The sequence below is a fragment of the Peromyscus eremicus genome, chromosome 22, assembly GCF_949786415.1.
Source record: "Peromyscus eremicus chromosome 22, PerEre_H2_v1, whole genome shotgun sequence".
Taxonomy (NCBI): domain Eukaryota; kingdom Metazoa; phylum Chordata; class Mammalia; order Rodentia; family Cricetidae; genus Peromyscus; species Peromyscus eremicus.
This window is the reverse complement of record NC_081437.1, coordinates 25,476,548-25,496,560: the sequence shown is the minus strand read 5'-3', so window position 1 is coordinate 25,496,560 and position 20,013 is coordinate 25,476,548. Positions and strand designations below refer to the sequence as shown.

The window sequence follows — 20,013 nt, the reverse complement described above, 5'->3', positions numbered from 1 at the left end:
TGGCGGGGGGAGACAGGCAGATCCTAGGAGCTCAAGGGCCTGCCAGTCTAGCCCAAATGGTGAGCTCCAGGTTCAGTGAGAGTCAGTCTCAGAAAACAAGGTAGAGGGGCTGGAGGGCTGGCTTAGTCAGAAGAGCATCGCTGCCTCTAAGCTTGAGGATCTCAGTTTGAGTCCCAGGACTCACATGAATAATCAACAAGCCAGGCGGTGGTGGCGCAGATCTGAGTTCGAGGCCAGCCTGTGAGTTCCAGGACAGCCAAAGCTACACAGAGAAACCTTGTCTCAAAAAAATAAATAAATAAGAAACAATCAACAACAGAAACCACACATAGTGGCATGAGGTTGTGATCCGAGTGTTTTGGGAAGGTGAAACAAGACAGATGATCCCTGGGGCTGGCCGGCCAGCTCGCCTAACCTACTTGGTGAGTTCCAGAACAATGGGAAACACTATTTCAAAAAAAAGGGCTGGATGGATGCTAGGAAGTGGTGGTGCACACCTTTTTTTGTTTTTTGTTTTTGTTTTTTTTTTTTTTTTTTTTTAAAGATTTATTTATTTATTATGTCTACAGTGTTCTGTCTGCACATATCCCTGCAAGCCAGAAGAGGGCACCAGATCTCATTACAGATGGTTGTGAGCCACCATGTGGTTGCTGGGAATTGAACTCAGGACCTTTGGAAGAACAAGCAGTGCTCTTAACCTCTGAGCCATCTCTCCAGCCCCCTGTTTGTTTTGTTTTTTGAGACAAGCTTTCTCTGGGTAGTTTTGGTGTCTGTCCTGGAACTCACTCTGTAGACCAGGCTGGCCTCCAACTCACAGAGATCCGCCTGGCTCTGCCTCCCGAGTGCTGGGCTTAAAGGCGTGTGCCACCACCGCCGCCCGGCTGGTGGTGCACACCTTTAATTCCAGGGAGCACGAGCACACGTGCGTGCGCGCACACACGCACACTCAGAGTCACAGAAGACTATATAATACACCATATGTTTAAAGCTCAGAAACAAGGGGCGTAAACATGATGTCTACGCCAACGTGTATACAAGGTGGTGAAACTCCCTCTTACAAAGGAGAGGGATGAGAAAGCAATAATTAAAATAATCAAGACATCCATCAGTCATCTCTGGTGCTGTGAAGACAGGATTTAAAGGGACACACAGGAAGCTTGAAAGGTTCTAGTAATGTTCCCACTCCTTAGAACGACTTATCATTACTATTATTACTATTACTATTATTATTATTATTATTATTATTATTATACAGGGTCTCACTATGTAGTACTGGAAGGCCTGGAACTTACTGTGTAGCCCAGGCTGACCTCCAACTCACAGAGATCCACCTGCCTCTGCCTCCCGAGTGCTGGATTAAAGGTGCGCACCACCACACCTGGTTGAATAAAATCTTGTTAATGTGACTTTAAACATGCTGAAGGACTTAGCGCTTCTCTCTACCGCCAGCAAATGACACCGGACTGGCTTCTACTGTTCCAAAGACTGTCCTCAACAGCAGAGGCCCAGGAAACATCTGTGTAAGAGCTGTCATTAGTCGGAAACAATTTACATTCTGCACTATGTCCACCGGAGGAAGAAATACAAGGATGACAGTTATGCGTACGCAAATCCAGAACATTTCTCTACCCCAGCGACACTCACAAAGAGTATACACCATCAGAACATTCAGCACAGCCTCAGCCAACATTCGAGATTTCAATCAAGACTCATTCTGAGTCCTCTGCCCTGAGAAATGGTGATTATAAAGTAAGTACAGCTTGAGGCACTCACAGGGCTCTTGCTCAGGTTTCCTTGGTCCCTCTCTTTAGGAGTCGTAATAGCAGTGATTTCATCACACCCCAGACACTTCCTCTGCAGCTGGAGCCAGGCCTCAGCCACCACTCCGCAGGCCGCTGATTGCAGACGAGCGGCCTTCCCGTCCATTATCCCAGCGGTTGTCTAATGCATCTGAACCACAAAATAGGCCTTTGCCTCTCTCCTCAGCCCAGCTCCATCTTCATAAACGGCAAGAGACAGACAGGAGTCCCCAAAGGCACAAGACGGTTCCTCTCTGGGTAATTTTCAGGGAAAAGGGCGGGGGAGTCTACGTGTTAATGGAGCCTTGAGGGCTGAAACAGTGGTTCTGCGGATGTGCAGTGCTCCCAGCCCGGATCAATCTGCCGGCCTGCAGTGACTGACGTGTGGGATACTGTCTGAGCAGTGAGGTGTCCAGCTGAAGGGGTCAAGACTCTCCCCACACCGTACTAAGCTGGCACCTACCTTATCAAGTACCCACAGACTGACGCTTTTTACAGCTCGCTGAGGTTTTGTGAAATTTTCAACCTTTTGAAAGACTTTCTGATTCTACACTGGTCTCTTAGGTTTGAAAGAGGTTAAATGAGAAATAGCAAAGTTAAAGCAACAAGCTGGGCTGGAGGCACACAGCTCAGGGGGAGCAGGAGCCTTACATTCTGGAGTAAGGTCTGAGCCCTTACTTCAAAAACAAACAAAGGAGCCTTTAATCCCAGCACTCGGGAGGCAGAGGCAGGCGGATCTCTGTGAGTTCGGGGTCAGCCTGGTCTACAGAGCGAGATCCAGGACAGGCACCAAAACTAGACAGAGAAACCCTGTCTCGAAGAAACCAACCAACCAAACAAACAAACAAATGAAAAGGTGACCAAGAAGGCTGATTACTGGGAGGGAAAATGGGAAATTTTTGTGATCCTCAAACTGGAAAATAAATCAACACATCTCAAGGAGAAAATCATGATTGGCGAAGGCAAGAAAACACCAGGTGGGCAGCGCACACGTTCAGGCGGAGGCCAGAGGGGGTCAAATCTTGAAATTTTATTTAAAATTTGCCCAGAGCACTTTTGAGCAGTATCCGGACTTCCATCAGCTGGAACTGTTTACGGAATCCAAAGGGTTGGACTTAAATCCTGGGCGGGAGGCCATCCTCTGAACTCCTGCCCGACCCAGGCAGTCCTGAGGGTGAAGTGGGGTCTCCGCTTCCTTTGGAACTGGTTTTCTACTGCCTGGGGAATGGATTAAAGGCTGTGTTGCTGGAGCACAGGCTCCACAGCAGTCCCCTCCTCACCTAAAGCAGGACAAAGGCTGGTAACTGTGCCAGCGCATCCTGTGACGCACTCTAAGGCGGTGATCACGCAGCGGCCGGCTGGGTAAGCCGTCTTAGAGAAGTTGCGAAATACCATCCACATGGCAGCGGAGTGCTGTTCTGTTCTTGGAATTCTATCCTCCAAGTGGCACAGTCATGAATACAAACGCAACCATTTGCCCTGCTGCCCAGCAGCACACAGCCCCAAGGGGAAGCTGGTGGAGCGCGCACTCTGCAAAACGGCCATCAGGCCAGGCTGTGCAAACAGCCAGCTGTATCTACACTCTGGGTGGCAAGGTCTCCAAAGGCTTCAGGTGTGCGAGTGACATCCTGATTGTGAGAAAGAGTCCCTAGCCACCTCTGGCTTGGACAGGCTGCCATCCCTCACCACGACCGTCTGGGAGGCTGTGAAAGTTAACGGGATGAAACCTTGGCTGTCCGCGGAGAGGAGGATCCAGTGGGACTCTACAAAGTAAACAAACACACAGCAACTTAGGCGATCGAGGAGTTCTAGAAGGATGAACACCTAACTGCAAACATGTCTGGCTCTCATTGTTAAGCCTGGCTCTACAGCTGTGGCTGCACCACCGTAGCCCAAGGCTGGCCTCGCTCACACGGTGCTGCCGTCACAGATGGATACCGCCACACCGGGCTAACTTTTTAAAGTGAAATACGGTGGTTGATGTCAAACCTCATCATAAACCTCATCATCTGACACTTTTCAGAAAACATGGAGATGGAAGAATGGAGTTGTACTTAGGGTCAGTTCACGTGGTAACTCAGAAAATGGGCGTCAAGGACAATCCCCTCAGGTGGGTCACTCAAAGCTAAGAACATACCGTTTTCCTCAGGACTGACATTTATAATCTATTAATTTTATTTTACGTACACTGGTGTTGTGCCTGCATGTATGTCTGTATGAGGGCATCGGATCCTCTGGAACAGACAGTTACAGGAGTTACAGACAGTGGTGAGCTGCCATGTAGGTGCTGGGAATTGAACCTTGGTCCTCTGGAAGAGCAGCCAGTACTCTTAACCACTGAGCCATTTCCCCAGTCGGAGGACTGACATTTATCATATGGTGCTGTGTGATCCACCCTGAGGGATTTTTTATTCTATACATTAGTACCAACTGTAGCTACCCAAGGAGGGTGAGCTGAATAGTCACCTAGAAAATCCTGGGCTTGGCTCTGGGGCCACAAGTGTAACACGTATTTGGACACTTCTGGTTCTGAAGTCTCAGAGAACGTGTGAAAAATGCACACTCCCAAAAGTAACAGACAAAAATGTAGGAAGGGTTTTCTTAGTGTTATTTATAATGGTGAAAACTGAAAATGGCCTAAATGTGTACTTCAAAAAATACCTATTTTATTTTACAGGGGTGAGTGATTTGCCTGTATACATGTTCGTGTGTATGTGCACGGTGAGCGTTCACTGCCTGCTGAGGACAGACGATAGGATCCAACGCCCTTCTTGTCTCCTAGGCCACAGTGTGCCCATGATGCACAGACATAGATGCAGGCAAAACACTCGTACATGTAAAGTAAAAGTGGGACCTGAGAGCTGGCTCAGCAGTTAAGAACACTAGCTGTACTTCCGGAAGACCTGGGTTCAATTCCCAGCACCTTCATGAGGGCTAACAACTAACTGTCTGAAACACCAGTCACAGGAAATTTAATGCCCTCTTCTGGCCTACATGGGTACTGCATGCATCCCGTTCACAGACAAACATGCAGGCAAACACAAAAAACAAAACTAAAAATTTTAAAGTAAACTAAAAACTCCTAAACAAGAAACTATGAGGAAGTAAAAGTGGTATGCCTCAGAAGTAACATTAACCTATCTGTTAAAAATGACCATTGCAAAGCCATATTATAAATTTATCTGTCAAGACAGAAAAATGTTAAGATGCTAAAAGGAAAAACAAAATGTCTTTATGCTCAATGAGGTGGTTGCTGTTAAAAAAAAAAAAAAAAAAAAAAAAAATGAGCCAGGCGGTGGTGGCCCACATCTTTAGTCTCAGCACTGGGCAGGCAGAGGCAGGCGGATCTCTGTGAGTTCGAGGCCAGCCTGGTCTACAGAGCAAGATCCAGGAAAGGCGCTAAAGCTACACAGAGAAACCCTGTCTTGAAAAAACAAACAAACAAACAAACAAACAAAAACCTCCGAGGCCTAATAAAGCAACCATGTCCCACAAGTGACGACTAAGGCTGTATCAGGCAGGGCTCGAGTGCAGGTGTGTCCTCCACATGAGAAAGCCAGCTCCTCCAAGCAGCACCGCGGGGCACTGGATTGCAACAGGCACACTTAACTGTCGCCTTGTAGCTCGTTTCCACCTTTTTAATGTCATGTCTACCTTTTTCCCAGGTGGGTACAAGTTCCCCCAGGAAAACACTCGTTTTCAATGGCTGCAGTTTCTCTAACAGGCCTGGGTATACAGTGGGCAGTGTATCATATTTATTAACTGTTCGGTGAGTCACTGAACGGTTGGACAGTATCACTTCCATTCCTGAAGCTGCGAAACAGACGGGAGAGGGAGAGGAGACTCTGGTTCTAACCTACCGTGCAGCATCTCCACGAGATAGAGGCCAAACATCTGCTGGAGTGTGCTGAGCCGCAGCTTCCCATCGCAGAGAAGCACGGCCCTTTTTTCCGCAGGACCTACAGAAGAGGGTTTCTTCAAGTGAAAGCGAAAACCGTTAATCGATGGTAAAAGTGACGCAATGACATTTCTGAAGGACGACGTAGAGGGGCCAGGAGTGATGGAGCACACCTTGGATCCAGCACTGGGGTTGAGGGGAGAGGCAGGCAAAGCTCTGTGAGTTTAAGGCAGCCTGGTCTTCAAAGAGAGTTGAGGACAGCGAGGGTTACACAGTGAGGCCCTGCCACAAAACACAAACCTTTTCCTAACTCATGAAAGAGTGAAGTCATTTTAAATGATTTAAAATATACCTAGAGAAAAATATCTTTAAATTGTTATAGTTCTACATTATGAGCCTAAAGCATAATCATGGACATAGAATAAAAATATTACTTCTAGGGGCAGGTGTGCTGGTTAGTTTTATGTCAACTTGGCACAAGGTATAGTCATCAGAGAGAAGGAACCTCAATTGAGAAAATGCCTCCATAAGATCGGGCTGTGCAGAAAGCCTTTAAGGCATTTTCTTAATTAGTGATTGATGGGGTGGGCCCAGCCCATGGTGGGTGGTGCCATCTCTGGGCTGGTGGTCCTGGGTTCTATAAGAAAGCAGGCTGAGCAAGCCATGAGGAGCAAGGCAGTATGAAGCACCCTCCCTGGCCTCTGCATCAGCTCCTGCCTCCAGGTTCCTGCCCTGTGTGAGTTCCTGTCCTGACTGCTTCTGATGATGAACTGTTACACGGAACTGTGAGTGAAAGAAACCCTTTCCTCCCCAGTTTGCTTTGGTCATGGTGTTTCACCACAGCAAAAGCTTCATTACTAAATAAAATACCAGGCCAGGAAGATGGCTCAGTGGGAGAAAGGACTTGCCAGTTAGGTTATGATACCCAGGTTTGATTCCTAGAACTAAAGATGGACAGAGAGAACCGACCTCTTATAGACTGAGTCTCACTATATAGTTCTGACTGGCCTGGAACTCGCTCTGTAGGCTCACAAAGGTCCACCTGCCTCTACCTCCTCAGTGCTAGGACCATAGCTATGTGCTACCACACCTGGCTTCTCATTCTTGAAAACTGTGCTGATTTCTACATGCATGCCATGGAACATGCATGCCCACCTCACACATACACATCATATACAAACACACAGTATAATAGATAAAAGTTACTATCTACATATTACTCCTGATTATTAATTGAAATAGTGTCTTCATAAGAAATGGCGAACGGTGTTACTATGGAACTGGACAGCTCAGACAACTATTAGATTTTCTCTCGTATATGGAATCTGGAGGAGGGAGACAGAGGGGTTGTCACAGGGAAGATAATGGGGTCAGGGGATGGAGGGAAGAGGGGTGAATTCAATGAAGGCTTACAATAAATCATAATGAAACACATTATTTTGTACAATTAATGTATGTTAATGGAAGTGTTTTAAAGCAGTCACGTGTCTAACATACTCCGCTGTTAAAATTATCAGCACTGTGAGTCTCAAACTCATACCGGGATGACCTTGACCATACAGAATTTCACTACATAGGCTGATAATCCCTTATCTGAAATGTCTGAGAACAGAAGTCCTTTCAATTTGGGAATATTCGTGTGTAATGAGACACCTAAACATGTAATCATTTATATTTCATATGCACCTTAATAAAAAGTAGGAATTTTTGTTTGTCTGAGATAGGGTCTAATTTGGCTCATGCTCCTGGCCCCAAACTTCTGGGCTCAAGTGACCCCTGTGCCACAACATTCCCAGCAGATGGTTCCATAACATGCAGGAGAAATGTACCCTACTTTTTTTTTTTTTTTTTTTTTGGTTTTTCGAGACAGGGTTTCTCTGTGTAGCTTTGGAGCCTGTCCTAGAACTCGCTCTGTAGCCCAGGCTGGCCTCGAACTCAGAGATCCGCCTGGCTCTGCCCCCTGAGTGCTGGAATTAAAGGTGTACCCCACTTTCTAAACATAGTGTTTCCACTTCCTTTGTGATGCAGAATCATCATGTACCCAGGTTGGCTTGGATTCCCCGGTGCCTCCATCTCCAGAGCCTTGGGATTACAGACATGCACAGCCAAACACAGCTCTGCAGGTAATTTAAACAAAACTGTTATTTTATTTGTATTCTCTGTTTGTGAGGGAGGGTCTCCTGTAGCCCAGCCTGTCATCAGGCCATGAGGTAGCCGAGGTTAACACCAAACTCTCCATCTTCCTACTTCCCCCTCCCGAGTGCTGGGATTACAGCCAGGGGCCACGAGGCCTGCTGTGGACCTGGATTTGGGCTATGACCAATCACAAGAAGTCAGGTGTGGACTTTTACACCTGAACGGCAGAGTTTTGAAGTTTAGGGCACTTCAGACTTCAGATATTTAGATTGGGGATACTCAATCTGTTTAGTTTTTCTGTTTGTTTAGTCATTTTAATTTTCTTTTTTTTTTTAGATTTTTTTTTTTTTTTTTTTGGTTTTTCGAGACAGGGTTTCTCTGTGTAGCTTTGCGCCTTTCCTGGAACTCGCTTTGGAGACCAGGCTGGCCTCGAACTCACAGAGATCCGCCTGGCTCTGCCTCCCGAGTGCTGGGATTAAAGGCATGCACCACCACTGCCCGGCTAGATTTTTTTTTTTGTATGTGTGTTCTGCTGCACATATGTCTGTACACCACATGTACACCGTACCAGAAGGGGTCAGAAAAGGGCATTATCCCCTGGCACTGGGGTTACAGGTGGTAGGAACCAAACTCTCGTTCTCTAGAAGAGCTGTGCATGTTTTTTCTTTTTTTGTTTTCAAGGTAGGGGTGTGTGTGTGTGTGTGTGTGTGTGTGTGTGTGTGTGTATGTGTGTGTTTAGACAGGGTCTCATTATGTAGCTTTGGCTATCCTGGAACTCACTATGTTAACCAGGCTGGCCTCTAACTCACAGAGATCCTCCTGCCTCTGCCTCCCAACTACTGGAACTAAAGGTGTACGCCACCATGTCCAGCATAGTCCATGCTCTTAACCACTACCTCACCAGCTTCTAACAACTTTTTCAGTACACACACTAAGTAAATAAATACCAAAACAAAAAACAAAAAAACAAAAAAAACCAAAAAACCCAATGACATTAACTGGGCAACTCTCCTCAAAAGGTAGAGTGCTGCCTTAGCATACACGAGGCCCCTAGCACAGCATGAAACCAGGTGTGGGGTGCACACCTGTGATCCAGCCCTTCTGAGAAGGCAGAAGGTAAGAAATTCAAGGTCATGGTCTGTGAAGACGGCTGAGTCAGTAAATTATCTGCCGCAAAAGCACAAAAACCTGAGCTTGAATTCCCAACACACATGTTAAAAAAAAAAAAAAAAAAAAAAAAAAAAAAAAAAAAAAAAAGCAGGGTACATGCTGGCTGGGTGGATACAGACGACTCTCAGAACTCAAATGGCCAAATCCATGAAACTTGGGTTCAGGGAGAAACCTGGTCTCAAAATATACGGTGGAAAGCAATCTAGGAAGACATGTGATGTCAGCTTCCTGCCTCCCAACACACATGTGTATACCCTCCACATGCACATGCACACAACTCACATCAACACATACATACACCACACACAAGAAGTTCAAGGTCATCCCTGAGAGGCTAGCCTGAGATACATGGGATCTGATTTTAAAAACAACAAAAAACGGTAGAAACATGCTCTTCAAATTTGCACTTCACTTCTGGGAACTAATCCAACAAAAATAAAGGTCTAAACCAAATGAGTAAAGTTTGGCATTATTTGAGGTACATGCTTACTCAGCTTGAGGTATAGAGCACCCCATGACTTCACTCTGTAAGACCATGACAAAGCACCCCACCATACTGAATGTATATATACTGTGTTTGATTTTATGTGTAGAGGCAAGTGGGAGAGGCTCACATCGGGCTGCTGGTTAAGGGAAGTGATGGACAGGATGGAGCAGAGCCAGACTCGATGTGAAAAGAAGTGTCCTCGATAAAAAACATGGAGATGGGCCAGGCAGTGGTGGCACGAGCCTTTAATCCCAGCACTGGGGAGGCAGAGGCAGATAGATCTCTGAGTTCAAGGCCAGCCTGGGCTACAGAGTGAGTTCCAGGATAGCCAGGGATACACAGAGAGACCTTTTCTCAAAAATACAAACACCAACCACAAAATACAAACAAAAAACCATGGCGATGTACTTGCATGGGCATGTGTAGGGATGCACTCAAAGCATTTTAAATGATTACACACACACACACACACACACACACACACACACACACACACACACTGAAAAGATTTTCACAATGTAATGACACAATTAAACCTATTTTTTTTTTTCCTAAATATAAATCGCCAGAGTGCACTCTTTCATTTCCACTGCAAGGATGTGATAGAATCACGCTAAACCCCGGAGTGTGCACTTTGGGTGGGTTAACATCCAACTAAGTGTACAAAGGCAGGCGAGCTTGCCTGAAACCCAGCATGCGCAGGTCACCGGAGCCTGCTTACTCGGAGCCTGCCCCCGCCCCCCTTACCAGTGTTTCTGGCAAGACCCACTGGACTCAAGAGCTTCCTGCAGAGTGGAAGCTCCTCAAGGGAGACGTTACCTGGTAAATGAGGTGAACGAAGGGAGGATCCTGAGAGAGGGGATACACTGGAGAGAACCGCTTCTCCTTCTGTAGAGAGTCCATGAGTTCAAAAAGACACTGCTGCATTCCGACCAGGTGCCGAGACAAAACGTCCAGCTCCCTGGAGAGCGGGCCAGCTTCCTTCTCTTTCCCCAAGTTCTCTCTTGGAGGTAAATTCGGTTCTGGGGTGCTGGTGTGGTCCGGTGTCCAGCTGGATCTAGGCAAGGCTGGCCAAAGCCAGGAGGGCCTGAGAAGGGTTTCCCGTAAAATGGAATCACTGGGTGGAGGGGACGAGGGACTTTCAATCTCTTGAATAAGGGCTCTTCCAGACCTCCCACTCTGAGCACTGGTGTCCGCTGTTAGCAAGAGCCCTTGTCTCAACCCCAGGGAGAGGCTCTCAACCATCTTTTCTCTGTCTGCTTTATTCAACTGAGCGTTGAAGGCAGAGTAAGCACCCTGACTTTCAGCCGGCGTTCCAGAAGAGTCTCTTCCCAGGGTTACTTCTCGAACTATCAGGCAAACGGAATACTGATCAGATTCTGAACGAGGAAGGAACACGGCTTCGGTGGGCTTTGGTTTCCCTACAGAAATTAATAATAATCTGTCTGTCAAGAAGCATAGGCCTTTCGGTCTTTCGTTACTCTCTAACTGAATTTGCTGGATGTTGGGCAGAGACGACGGAGTGACGCAATAGATCAGAACGACGTTGCACGTGTTGGCGGCCACGGCCACTAGCTGGGCTTTCAAGTTAAATGCTATGAGGTCAGGGACCAGGATGCCCGGGATGGCAACCCTTTTTGTCATGGTAACTGCTTTCTTAAAGGTTACCAGGACCAAATGGGAAGAGTCCTGGCCAGTTCCTGTCAAGTAGTCCTTTTCTCTTACACAAATAAGAGGACCCTCCTCCGCTCCGGATCGGTTGAAATGTATGCGAGTCAGATCCAGAGGATCTGAAAAGGAAGAAGCTGTCACTCCAGAACTCCCTTCCCCGGGGGCCATTTCACCCACAGGCAGAGCACGCACACCGGCATCTCTCCCACTGGGTGGGGCGTCAAAGGCTTCGGACGCATTTAAGCTACAAAGCTTGTGGAGCGGAAGCTCGGTGGCTATGGCCACCTGAGAGTCCACGGTGGCTGTGATGGCGCGGATGGGGCGGGTCACGTCAAACACCGGGCAGAAGGAGCAGCTGTGGAGGGACTTCTGAGCACTGTCCCATATGTACGAGTGAAGGCTGCTGTCTATCGCCACCACCAGCCTCTGGCCATCCAGGGTCCAACATGCACAGTAAATTCGGCCCCTGGTGTTGACGTCCACTTTTACTCTGGAACCATCGCTGTGAACGTCAGGAAAAACGGAAGCGTCCTGTGCCGTCAACACAGCCAGGACAGCATCTTTTGGGTGCCACACACAGCCCTGGGGAAGGAGAGGGAGGGACTCTCTGATTTCTAAGGTCTGAGACATCTGCCATTTGCTTGATCCCGAGGTGCTGGGACGCAGCTGCCACACAGTGACGTGTTTCTTATGCTGGACGGCTAGCAGAGTGGGTCCGTGAACGGCGCTGAGCGGGGCCCAGGAAACGCCACAGACGTATTCAAATTTCCCGAAGACCTGGGAGTCCCCAAACTTGGCCTCTCCATTATGAAGCTGTATATCCGTCATGACCACCCGATTCCCGTCCGTCCAGGCGAGGCCGTGGGTTGGATGCACCGCCTGATTCAGCGAGTTCAGTCCGGTCCTAAGCAGTTTTCCGTTTCCCAACTCCATCCTTTCGGACAAAGGCTATCTGAAACCATTAAGAAGGAAAGTTACACAAGGGCATGGTGGTGCACGCCTTCAGTGCCAGCACTCAGGAGGCTGAGGCAGGAGAATCTCAGTGAGTTTAAGACCAACCTGGTTCACACAGTGAGTTCCAGGCCAGCTAGTTCTGCAGAGCGGGGTCCTGTCACAAAAGAGAGGGGAGCGGGGAAGGAAAGTTACACCCCAAAAGAATAATCAAGCAAATGCACAAGTTAGATTTTACAATAGGCTGGGACCCTTCACAGGTTAATGCTGTTGGGACACAGAAGAGCAACTTACAAATTAAGAGACTACTATGGGGGGCTGGAGAGATGGCTCAGAGGTTAAGAGCACTGCTTGTTCTTCCAAAGGTCCTGAGTTCAATCCCCAGCAACCACATGGTGGCTCACAGCCATCTATAATGAGATCTGGTGCCCTCATGCCAAAGTAAGCATAATGAGCAAGGACAGGAAATAAAACTTCCTATCAAAAAAAAAAAAAAAAAAAAAAAAAAAAGAGCATTTGGGGGAGGGGAAAAAAGGAATATTTTTAGACCTGGAGAAATCTGAATATGGAATGGATATAGGATATTGAGCTGGAGACGTAGCTCAACGACAGAGCACATAGTTAGCATGTGTGAAAAGCTATAGCTTAAAACCCTGGTATGGCACAAAAAATAGTTAATATGTAGAACTGTTAAAAATACAGCAAAACTGCCCACTATGGTGGTGCACACCTTTAATCCCAGGCCTACATTGTTATAGGCCAGCCTGTAACATAGTGAGACCCTGGTTCAAAACACACAAACACACACACACACACCCATTGAATTTAGAGTTAGAATTTATCCTGGTATTTATAGTTTTTCTTTTCTTCCCCTTCATTTCTCTATTTTCAATTTTTTTGGATATATTTATCTTCTGTGTATGAGCATTTGCCTGCATGTATGTAGATGTACTACTGTGTGAGTGCCTAGTGCCTGAGGGAGGCCAAGCGGTATCAGATCCCTTGCAACCAGAGCTACAGATAGTTATAAACCATGTGGATGATGGAACCAAACCCGAGTCCTCTGTACGAGCAACAAGTGCTATAAACCATAAAACATTCTCTTCGGAACCCTTTTTAATTTTTTTTGGGGGGGAGGGATTTGAGAAAGGGTCTCGCTGTGTAGCCTTGGCTGTCCTAGAACTTGCTTTGTAGATCAGGCTGGCCTTAAACTAACAGAGAGCAGTCTGCCTCTGCCTCCCGAGTGTGACCACCATCCGTCTCTTTTAATTCTTTAAAAGCCTCTATTGATCTCAGTTTATGCATGTGCCCGTGCGCTCAAGTGCACAGAGGTCACAGGACAACTAGGTGAGGCCACTCTTTCCTTCCACTAGGTGGGTTCCGAGGATCAAACTCAGATCTTCAGGCTTGGTAGCAAGCACCTTACCCACCGAGCCATCTTGCCAGTCCCTATCTTTCACTTGACTGCTTTTGAGACAGAGTCTCACTCTGTAGCCCACACCGACCTGGAGCTCACTGCGGAGCCCACGCTGGCTGGCCTCAAACTCTTGGGGATCCTGCTACCTCTGCCTTCCAAGGCTGGGGCTACAGGTGTGAGCACCGTATCCAGTTATTGATGGTACTTACAAGTTAGAAAAAATTTTCATTAAAAATTAAAAGTTAAGGAAAGTCTATTATCTAATTCCCATTCACCCCTTCAGGTCAAATCAATGATAGTCACACTTCTGGTTTTATTAGCACTTACTTCCTCTATTTTTTTTAAAAACGGTTTTTGCCTCATTGCTGAAATGATACTCAAAAATCATTGTTTGATTTCTCCATGACACCCACACAGCACTAATTTTCAGGGCACTTCTACCTTCTTGGTTTGCCCTTTGCAGTAATTCTTTACAATAATGCAGAGCATCAACTTTCACACTCTTGAGTATTACCTGCTCACACCCAGGTACTTACTAAAGAAGTACATTACATAAAGAGTCTCAGTTCTTAGCCGGATGGTGGTGGCGCATGCCTTTAATCCCAGCACTTGGCAAGTAGAGGCAAGTGGATGTCTGAGTTCAAGGCCACCCTGATCTACAAAACGAGTTCCAGGACAGCCAGAGCTACACAGAGAAACCCCGTCTTAGGAAGAAAAAAAAAAAAAGTTTCAGTTCTGCCAGGTGTGGTGGCACACTCCTTTAATCCAACATGCAGGAGGCTGAGGTTCGAGGCCAGCCTGGTCTACAGCTACAGAGCAAATTTCAGGACAGTCAGGGATGAAAGGAATTAACAGAGATGGATGACAGTGGTGGGTGTACAACATTATGGGTGTACTTAATACCAATGCATACTTAAAACGGTTAGGATAACAGATCTGTGTATTTTACCACATGCACAAACTGGATTCAAAGCAGGAGCAAAGGGAACAGAAAGAAAGCTCAGTGGTTAAGGGCAGTTGCTGCTCTTCTGGAGGACTCAGGTTCAGTTCCCAGCACCCACCTTGTAGCTCACAACCATCTGCAGCCCCAGCCCCAGGGGATCCAATGCCCTCTTCTCGTCTCTTTTGGGCACTTGCATTCAAACTATGCCTGTGTGTGTACACCCCCGTCCCTCCCCACCCTCTCCCCAACAAATAAATCTTGCAAAATAATAATAATAATAATAATAATAATAATAATAATAATAATAATAATCAGACTCTTAAAACAAGCAGATATCAAGTGAGACTGGGTAGGAAAAAAAAAGGGAGTCATCTACTAGCCCCCTGTTTGCTTGTATTTATTTATGTGTGTGTCCTGGGGATTGAACTCAGGCACTCAGGGTTGACAGTAGGTGCCTTTACCCACTGATCCATGTCATCAGCCCTAGTTTTTTGTTTGTTTTGAGACAAGATCTTGGCTACTGTGTAAACCTAGCTAGCCTGAAACGCACTATGTTGCCAAGGCTGGCTGTGAACTCTCTGAAATCATCCTGCATCAGCTTCCCAAATGCTGAGGTTACAGGTGCTGATCATCACACCCAGAAAGAATTTTTCTAAGGCTTTCAAACTCACATCTCATCATTAAGTTAGAATGAAGAGAAAGCAAAAATAATCCTTCAATTCCTATTAGTCACCAATACAGTGGTGTCCTTTTTCTAAATTGTTGCTGCCTTTTGAGACACCGATGTCCAGATCAGCAACTGCAACTCCCAGGCTACAAGCGGCAGTGAGGTCACAAGGGCCATAGCCGGAGGGAATTTTGTTCCCTCTGGCTCCGACTCTTTCAAAGCTACGAAGGGAACTTAACCTCTGTCCCTCTAAAGAACTCAAGATTCAAAGGTTAAGGTGGAATTCTGCTCTTCAGAGAGGCTGAATAACAAATAACTCACCTCCTCTCCTGGATCACGTCCTCCAAGAAGATTCTCCTCTCCCCGACTTAAAAGCCCTTCTCCACCTGGCTCCTCCCTACCACTTCCTGTCAGCTGTTGCTGACGCAGCCACCTGACCCCAGGTGAATTTTATTTAATCAAACACATCTTTCCGCCGGGCGGTGGTGGCGCACGCCTTTAGTCCCAGCACTTGGGAGGCAGAGGCAGGCGGATCTCTGTGAGTTCGAGGCCAGCCTGGTCTCCAAAGCGAGTTCCAGGAAAGGCGCAAAACTACACAGAGAAACCCTGTCTCGGAAAACCAAAAAAAAAAAAAAAAAAAAAAAAAAAAATACAAACATCTTTCCATCATTAAACAAAGGTTCCAGAGCATAAACAAAGTAACACAGCTTCCCAGAGTTAAACAACTGTAACAAAAACAAAAGTAACACACATTTAAAATAGTGTTTTACAACAATACAGTATTAGTTTTGTCTTTTCACATGGTACTGGGCATCAAACCCAGGGCCTTGTGCATGCTACCGAGTGCTCTACTATCCCAGCCCCATCACTAAGTTATACTAGAACTTATGACCTTCAATTTGGATACTAAAACTGTGAGTAGTCTATGAGATGTAAAATGCAGGAAAGTAGGCAGGTATACATGGTGAATTCAAGATTCAAGGCTAGCCCGGGCCACACAGTGAGAACCTGTCTCAAACAAATGAAGAAAATCAGGGAAACACTGGGAGAAAATACGTAAAAACTGACCGAGTTCTATGAACTCAACCCAGAGATGACCTGGACTGCGGGCTAATTAGGGGAGAGGAAAGGATCGAGGTGGCTGGTATGTGCCACTGCATGATGCCGACTGGACATGATTCAATACAACTCTTTACTACCTTGTGAAAGAGAGGGAAATTTTTTTTTTTTTTTTTTTTTTTTTTTTTTTGAGAGAAGGTCTTTCTACTAGCTCTGGATGTCCTGGAACTTGCTTTGTAGCCCAGGCTGGCCTTGAACTCACAGAGATCCTCTTGCCTCTGCCTCCTGAGTGCTGGGATTAAAGGCGTACGCCAACACGCTGAGTGGGAGAATAACTTTTATTTTAGATAATAAAGATGAAAGCTCCAAAAAGTTTAAAAAATTTACAACAAAATAAACTCCGGATGAGTTAAAGATCTAAATGAATAAAACAATGAATAGCAAGTCTACAAAATATAAGACTATTTTACAATACTGCAGTAAGTCAACCACATATAAAAATGTTCACACCAGCAATATCTGCAAAAGAAAAAAGCCAGTGCAAGCATGGAGTTCAACGGTAGAGCGTTTGCGTGGGATGTTCCGGCAGAGCAAACAAGCAAGCAAGTTAAGTTTTTAGCTAAGCATCGAGGGACGGGTCCATATTCTCAGTATCTTGGAGTGGGAGGCAGGAGGATTAGGAGTTCAGGGGCATCCTTAGCGACACAGCAAGTGCAGGGCCAGAGAAACCCTGTATCAAAAATCAAAAAAATATAAAAAAATAAATAAGACTCAGGAAAATTTGAGGATGATATGTAAACTGTTCACAGTAGATACTGAGATAGGGTGGCATATGAGACAAAGTGGGACCCTTCAACTTCTTTATGTAGGGGGATTTTTTTTTTTAAATAATCGTGTACTCATAAAATAATCAAATTACCTTCTTGGAGTAGTAAAATATTAATTTATAAAAAATATACTTATTTCATCAAGAATTTTAAGACTTAAAAAAAAATCTTAGCTTTTAAATAGTCAAAGAGTAGCAACACACTTTTTGTTCACCACTGAAGGTGGAACCCAGGACCCTGTACGTTCGAGGCGATTGCTCTACCTGTGGACTATATCCCATGCCCACCAGCGGGCGGTTTCCCAAACACGGAGCAGTGAAGATGTGTTGGGGTTGGGGGTGTAGTGCACACCCCCTTCTTCAGCCACTCACTCTGGACGGGCTCCTGTCCCAGCCCCTTCTGTAAGGAGGCGCTCAGGAAGCTCCTGTTGCTGTTCCTGTCCTCACCCCTAACAGATACTGTTCAATTTTATGATTGGTAAAGTGTCAAGGAACTTTCCAAGTTGTCTTCAGACTCTATCCAAAGAAGTAGATTCCCTACCACACAACCCAGCCATCGGTGTTTAACTTATCTGTAAACTTCATCCTCTTACAGCTTCATGCCTGTTCTTAGGATCTTGTACTAAGGAGGAATGTTCTGCTCTGCGTTTATGCATGATGTCAGGAGAAGTGACTCCACAGTGGCTTCCAAAACAGAGATGAGTCCCTTGTCATTACCAATGGTGAAAACTGGAACCTCTGTTTGACTGGTCTATAACACGTGGTTCTCCTCTGGCAACTACTTATGCCCTTTTAAAAGAGTTTTATTGATAAATAACTCATGATACATTTTTCTGGGCAGAAAAATTCCTAATGGGACAACTAAATAAAAAACAATTTAGATGACGTATTTTAAGTCACCAACTTCAGTCTAACAACATTGACAGTGCGTGTAGACACAGGAACGCAGGACATGGAAAAGCAGGTATGGTAATAGAAGGCTTTTAGACAAGTATTAGTGCATCTTCCTTTAAGAAGAAAGTTGGCGCAAAACTAACCATCCCAAACATCTGCTCTATTTCCTTTTCCTGAACTAACACAGGATCTCTTCATCATCTCTTCCTCTTCATCACGGCAAATGGAAAGACACCAACTTCACTCTAGTCTTTTCTTTCTGAAGAATTGGGGTGTTGTGTTGTGAGGGAGAATTATCATTATTATTATTATTATTATTATTATTATTATTATTATTTTAGTTTTGGGGTTTTTGTTTGTTTGTTTTTGGTTTTTGGTTTTTTGAGACAGGGTTTCTCTGTGTAGTTTTGGTGCCTGTCCTGGATCTTCGCTCTGTAAACCAGAACTCAGAGATCAGCCTGGCTCTGCCTCCCAAGTGCTGGGATTAAAGGTGGGCGCCACCACTGCCCAGCTGGTTTTGTTTTAAATCACTTTTCTCTTCTAGTCACAAACTTGATGACTGGACACACATCTTCAGCATAAAACAAAACAAAACAAAACAAAAAAACATCCTTCTGGACTTGAGGATGTGGGTCATTGGTAGAGTTTCAGCCTTGAATGCTCAAAAATTTGAGTCTAATCCCTAACACCCTCCCCCAAAATTAAAAATAATAAAGTTCTTTCAAAAGGTATTAACAAGACATTAAGGGCTTGTATTATTTGGTACAAATATATCTGTGTAACTTGGATCTCCTTGTCCTAAAGGAGGCAGAAGCAGTTTGAGGCCAGCCTGGTTTATATAGTGATTTCCAGGCCAATCAGAGTTAGGTAGGGAGATCATGTCCCCAAAAGGGGGTGGGGGCATGAAAGAGTCTGAATGCCACAATACTAAAGTGAACAAAGAGTCAGCAAGATGGCTCAGCAGGTAAAAGCGTTTGCCTCTAAAGCCTGATGACCTGAGTTCAAGCCCTGGATCCCACGGAGCGGCAGGTCAGAACCAATTCACAAAAGTCGTCCTATGACTTCCAACTCTACCCCAAAGCACGTTGCATGTGCATGCACAAATGCTGAGGCACACACACGGCCTAGAGTCTGAGGTCAGTCTGAACAATGAATTTCAGACTAGCACAGGCTGCAAAACGATATGGCTATCGTCTCAAAAAAAAAAAAGCCCAAGCCAGACCAAAACAAAACAATAACAACAACAACAAAAACCCCCTCTGCCTTCCCAAAAGGATTAGAGAAGTGGAACAGAGAAAACGTTCTGGCTACGCCTTAACTGATTAACCGGTTACAGAGCCTCCTGCAACTAACAAAAAGCTCAGCTACTGTGATTTGTGATAAAACTTTTTAGTTCGGTTTTCTGAGACACCTCAAAGTCCGTACACTTTACCCTATTATAAATAAGGCTATATTCTTTTTTTTTTTTCTTTTTTTTTTTTTTTTCTTTTTTTTTTTTTGGTTTTTCGAGACAGGGTTTCTCTGTGTAGCTTTGCGCCTTTCCTGGGACTCACTTGGTAGCCCAGGCTTTTTCTTTTTTTTCCGAGACAGGGTTTCTCTGTGTAGTTTTGGCACCTTTCCTGAATCTCGCTCTGTAGCCCAGGCTGGCCTCGAACTCACAGAGACCCACCTGCCTTTGCCTCCCAAGTGCTGGGACTAAAGGCGTGCGCCACCGCCGCCTGGCAAGGCTATATTCTTTAGGTTATATTACCAGAAGTATCATTCGTGAGTCCCAAAGGACACACTCACTTGTTTTACCACACCAGACTGGTCCTCAACCTACTGTCCCGTACACACCGTCGCCTGGAACTCAACTCCTCCCCACGACTGCATCCCTGGGCTATAGTGCCTCCCACCTCCCTGCCCAGCCCCAGCCTCCCTACACCCGCCAGGCCTGGCCGCAAAAGACACGAAATACCTTGGTCTCTTGGCCTCCCCGCCCTACACATAAAAATCCCGGGGGCCGCTCACGTCACAGGACCGGGGATCAGAAGTCCCGGGCAACGAACGGAAGGCTCGGCCCTCGGTGCTGGGCAATGCCTCTTTACTATTGGCT

The 20,013-nt window shown here is 45.9% G+C and overlaps 1 protein-coding gene across 5 annotated transcripts; it reads right to left on the bottom strand.

Annotated features, from left to right (window-relative positions):
- Positions 1 to 2,809: 2,809 nt before the first annotated feature.
- Positions 2,810 to 19,984, bottom strand: Wdcp (WD repeat and coiled coil containing). Of its 5 annotated transcripts, XM_059248222.1 has the most exons (5): positions 19,876 to 19,954; positions 12,221 to 12,269; positions 10,310 to 12,113; positions 5,660 to 5,774; positions 2,810 to 3,562 (listed from the first exon to the last, which is right to left on the bottom strand). In XM_059248222.1, exons 3-5 carry the CDS (start codon positions 12,092 to 12,094, stop codon positions 3,408 to 3,410), a joined length of 2,055 nt encoding a protein of 684 aa, XP_059104205.1. In that variant the 5' UTR covers positions 12,095 to 12,113; positions 12,221 to 12,269; positions 19,876 to 19,954; the 3' UTR covers positions 2,810 to 3,407. The 5 variants fall into 5 exon arrangements, with proteins under 5 accessions (XP_059104205.1, XP_059104204.1, XP_059104209.1 ...); XM_059248221.1 differs by lacking the exon at positions 12,221 to 12,269 and having other exon boundaries at positions 19,876 to 19,984; XM_059248226.1 differs by lacking the exon at positions 12,221 to 12,269 and having other exon boundaries at positions 5,660 to 5,758; positions 19,876 to 19,984.
- Between the last annotated feature and the right edge of the window lie 29 nt (positions 19,985 to 20,013).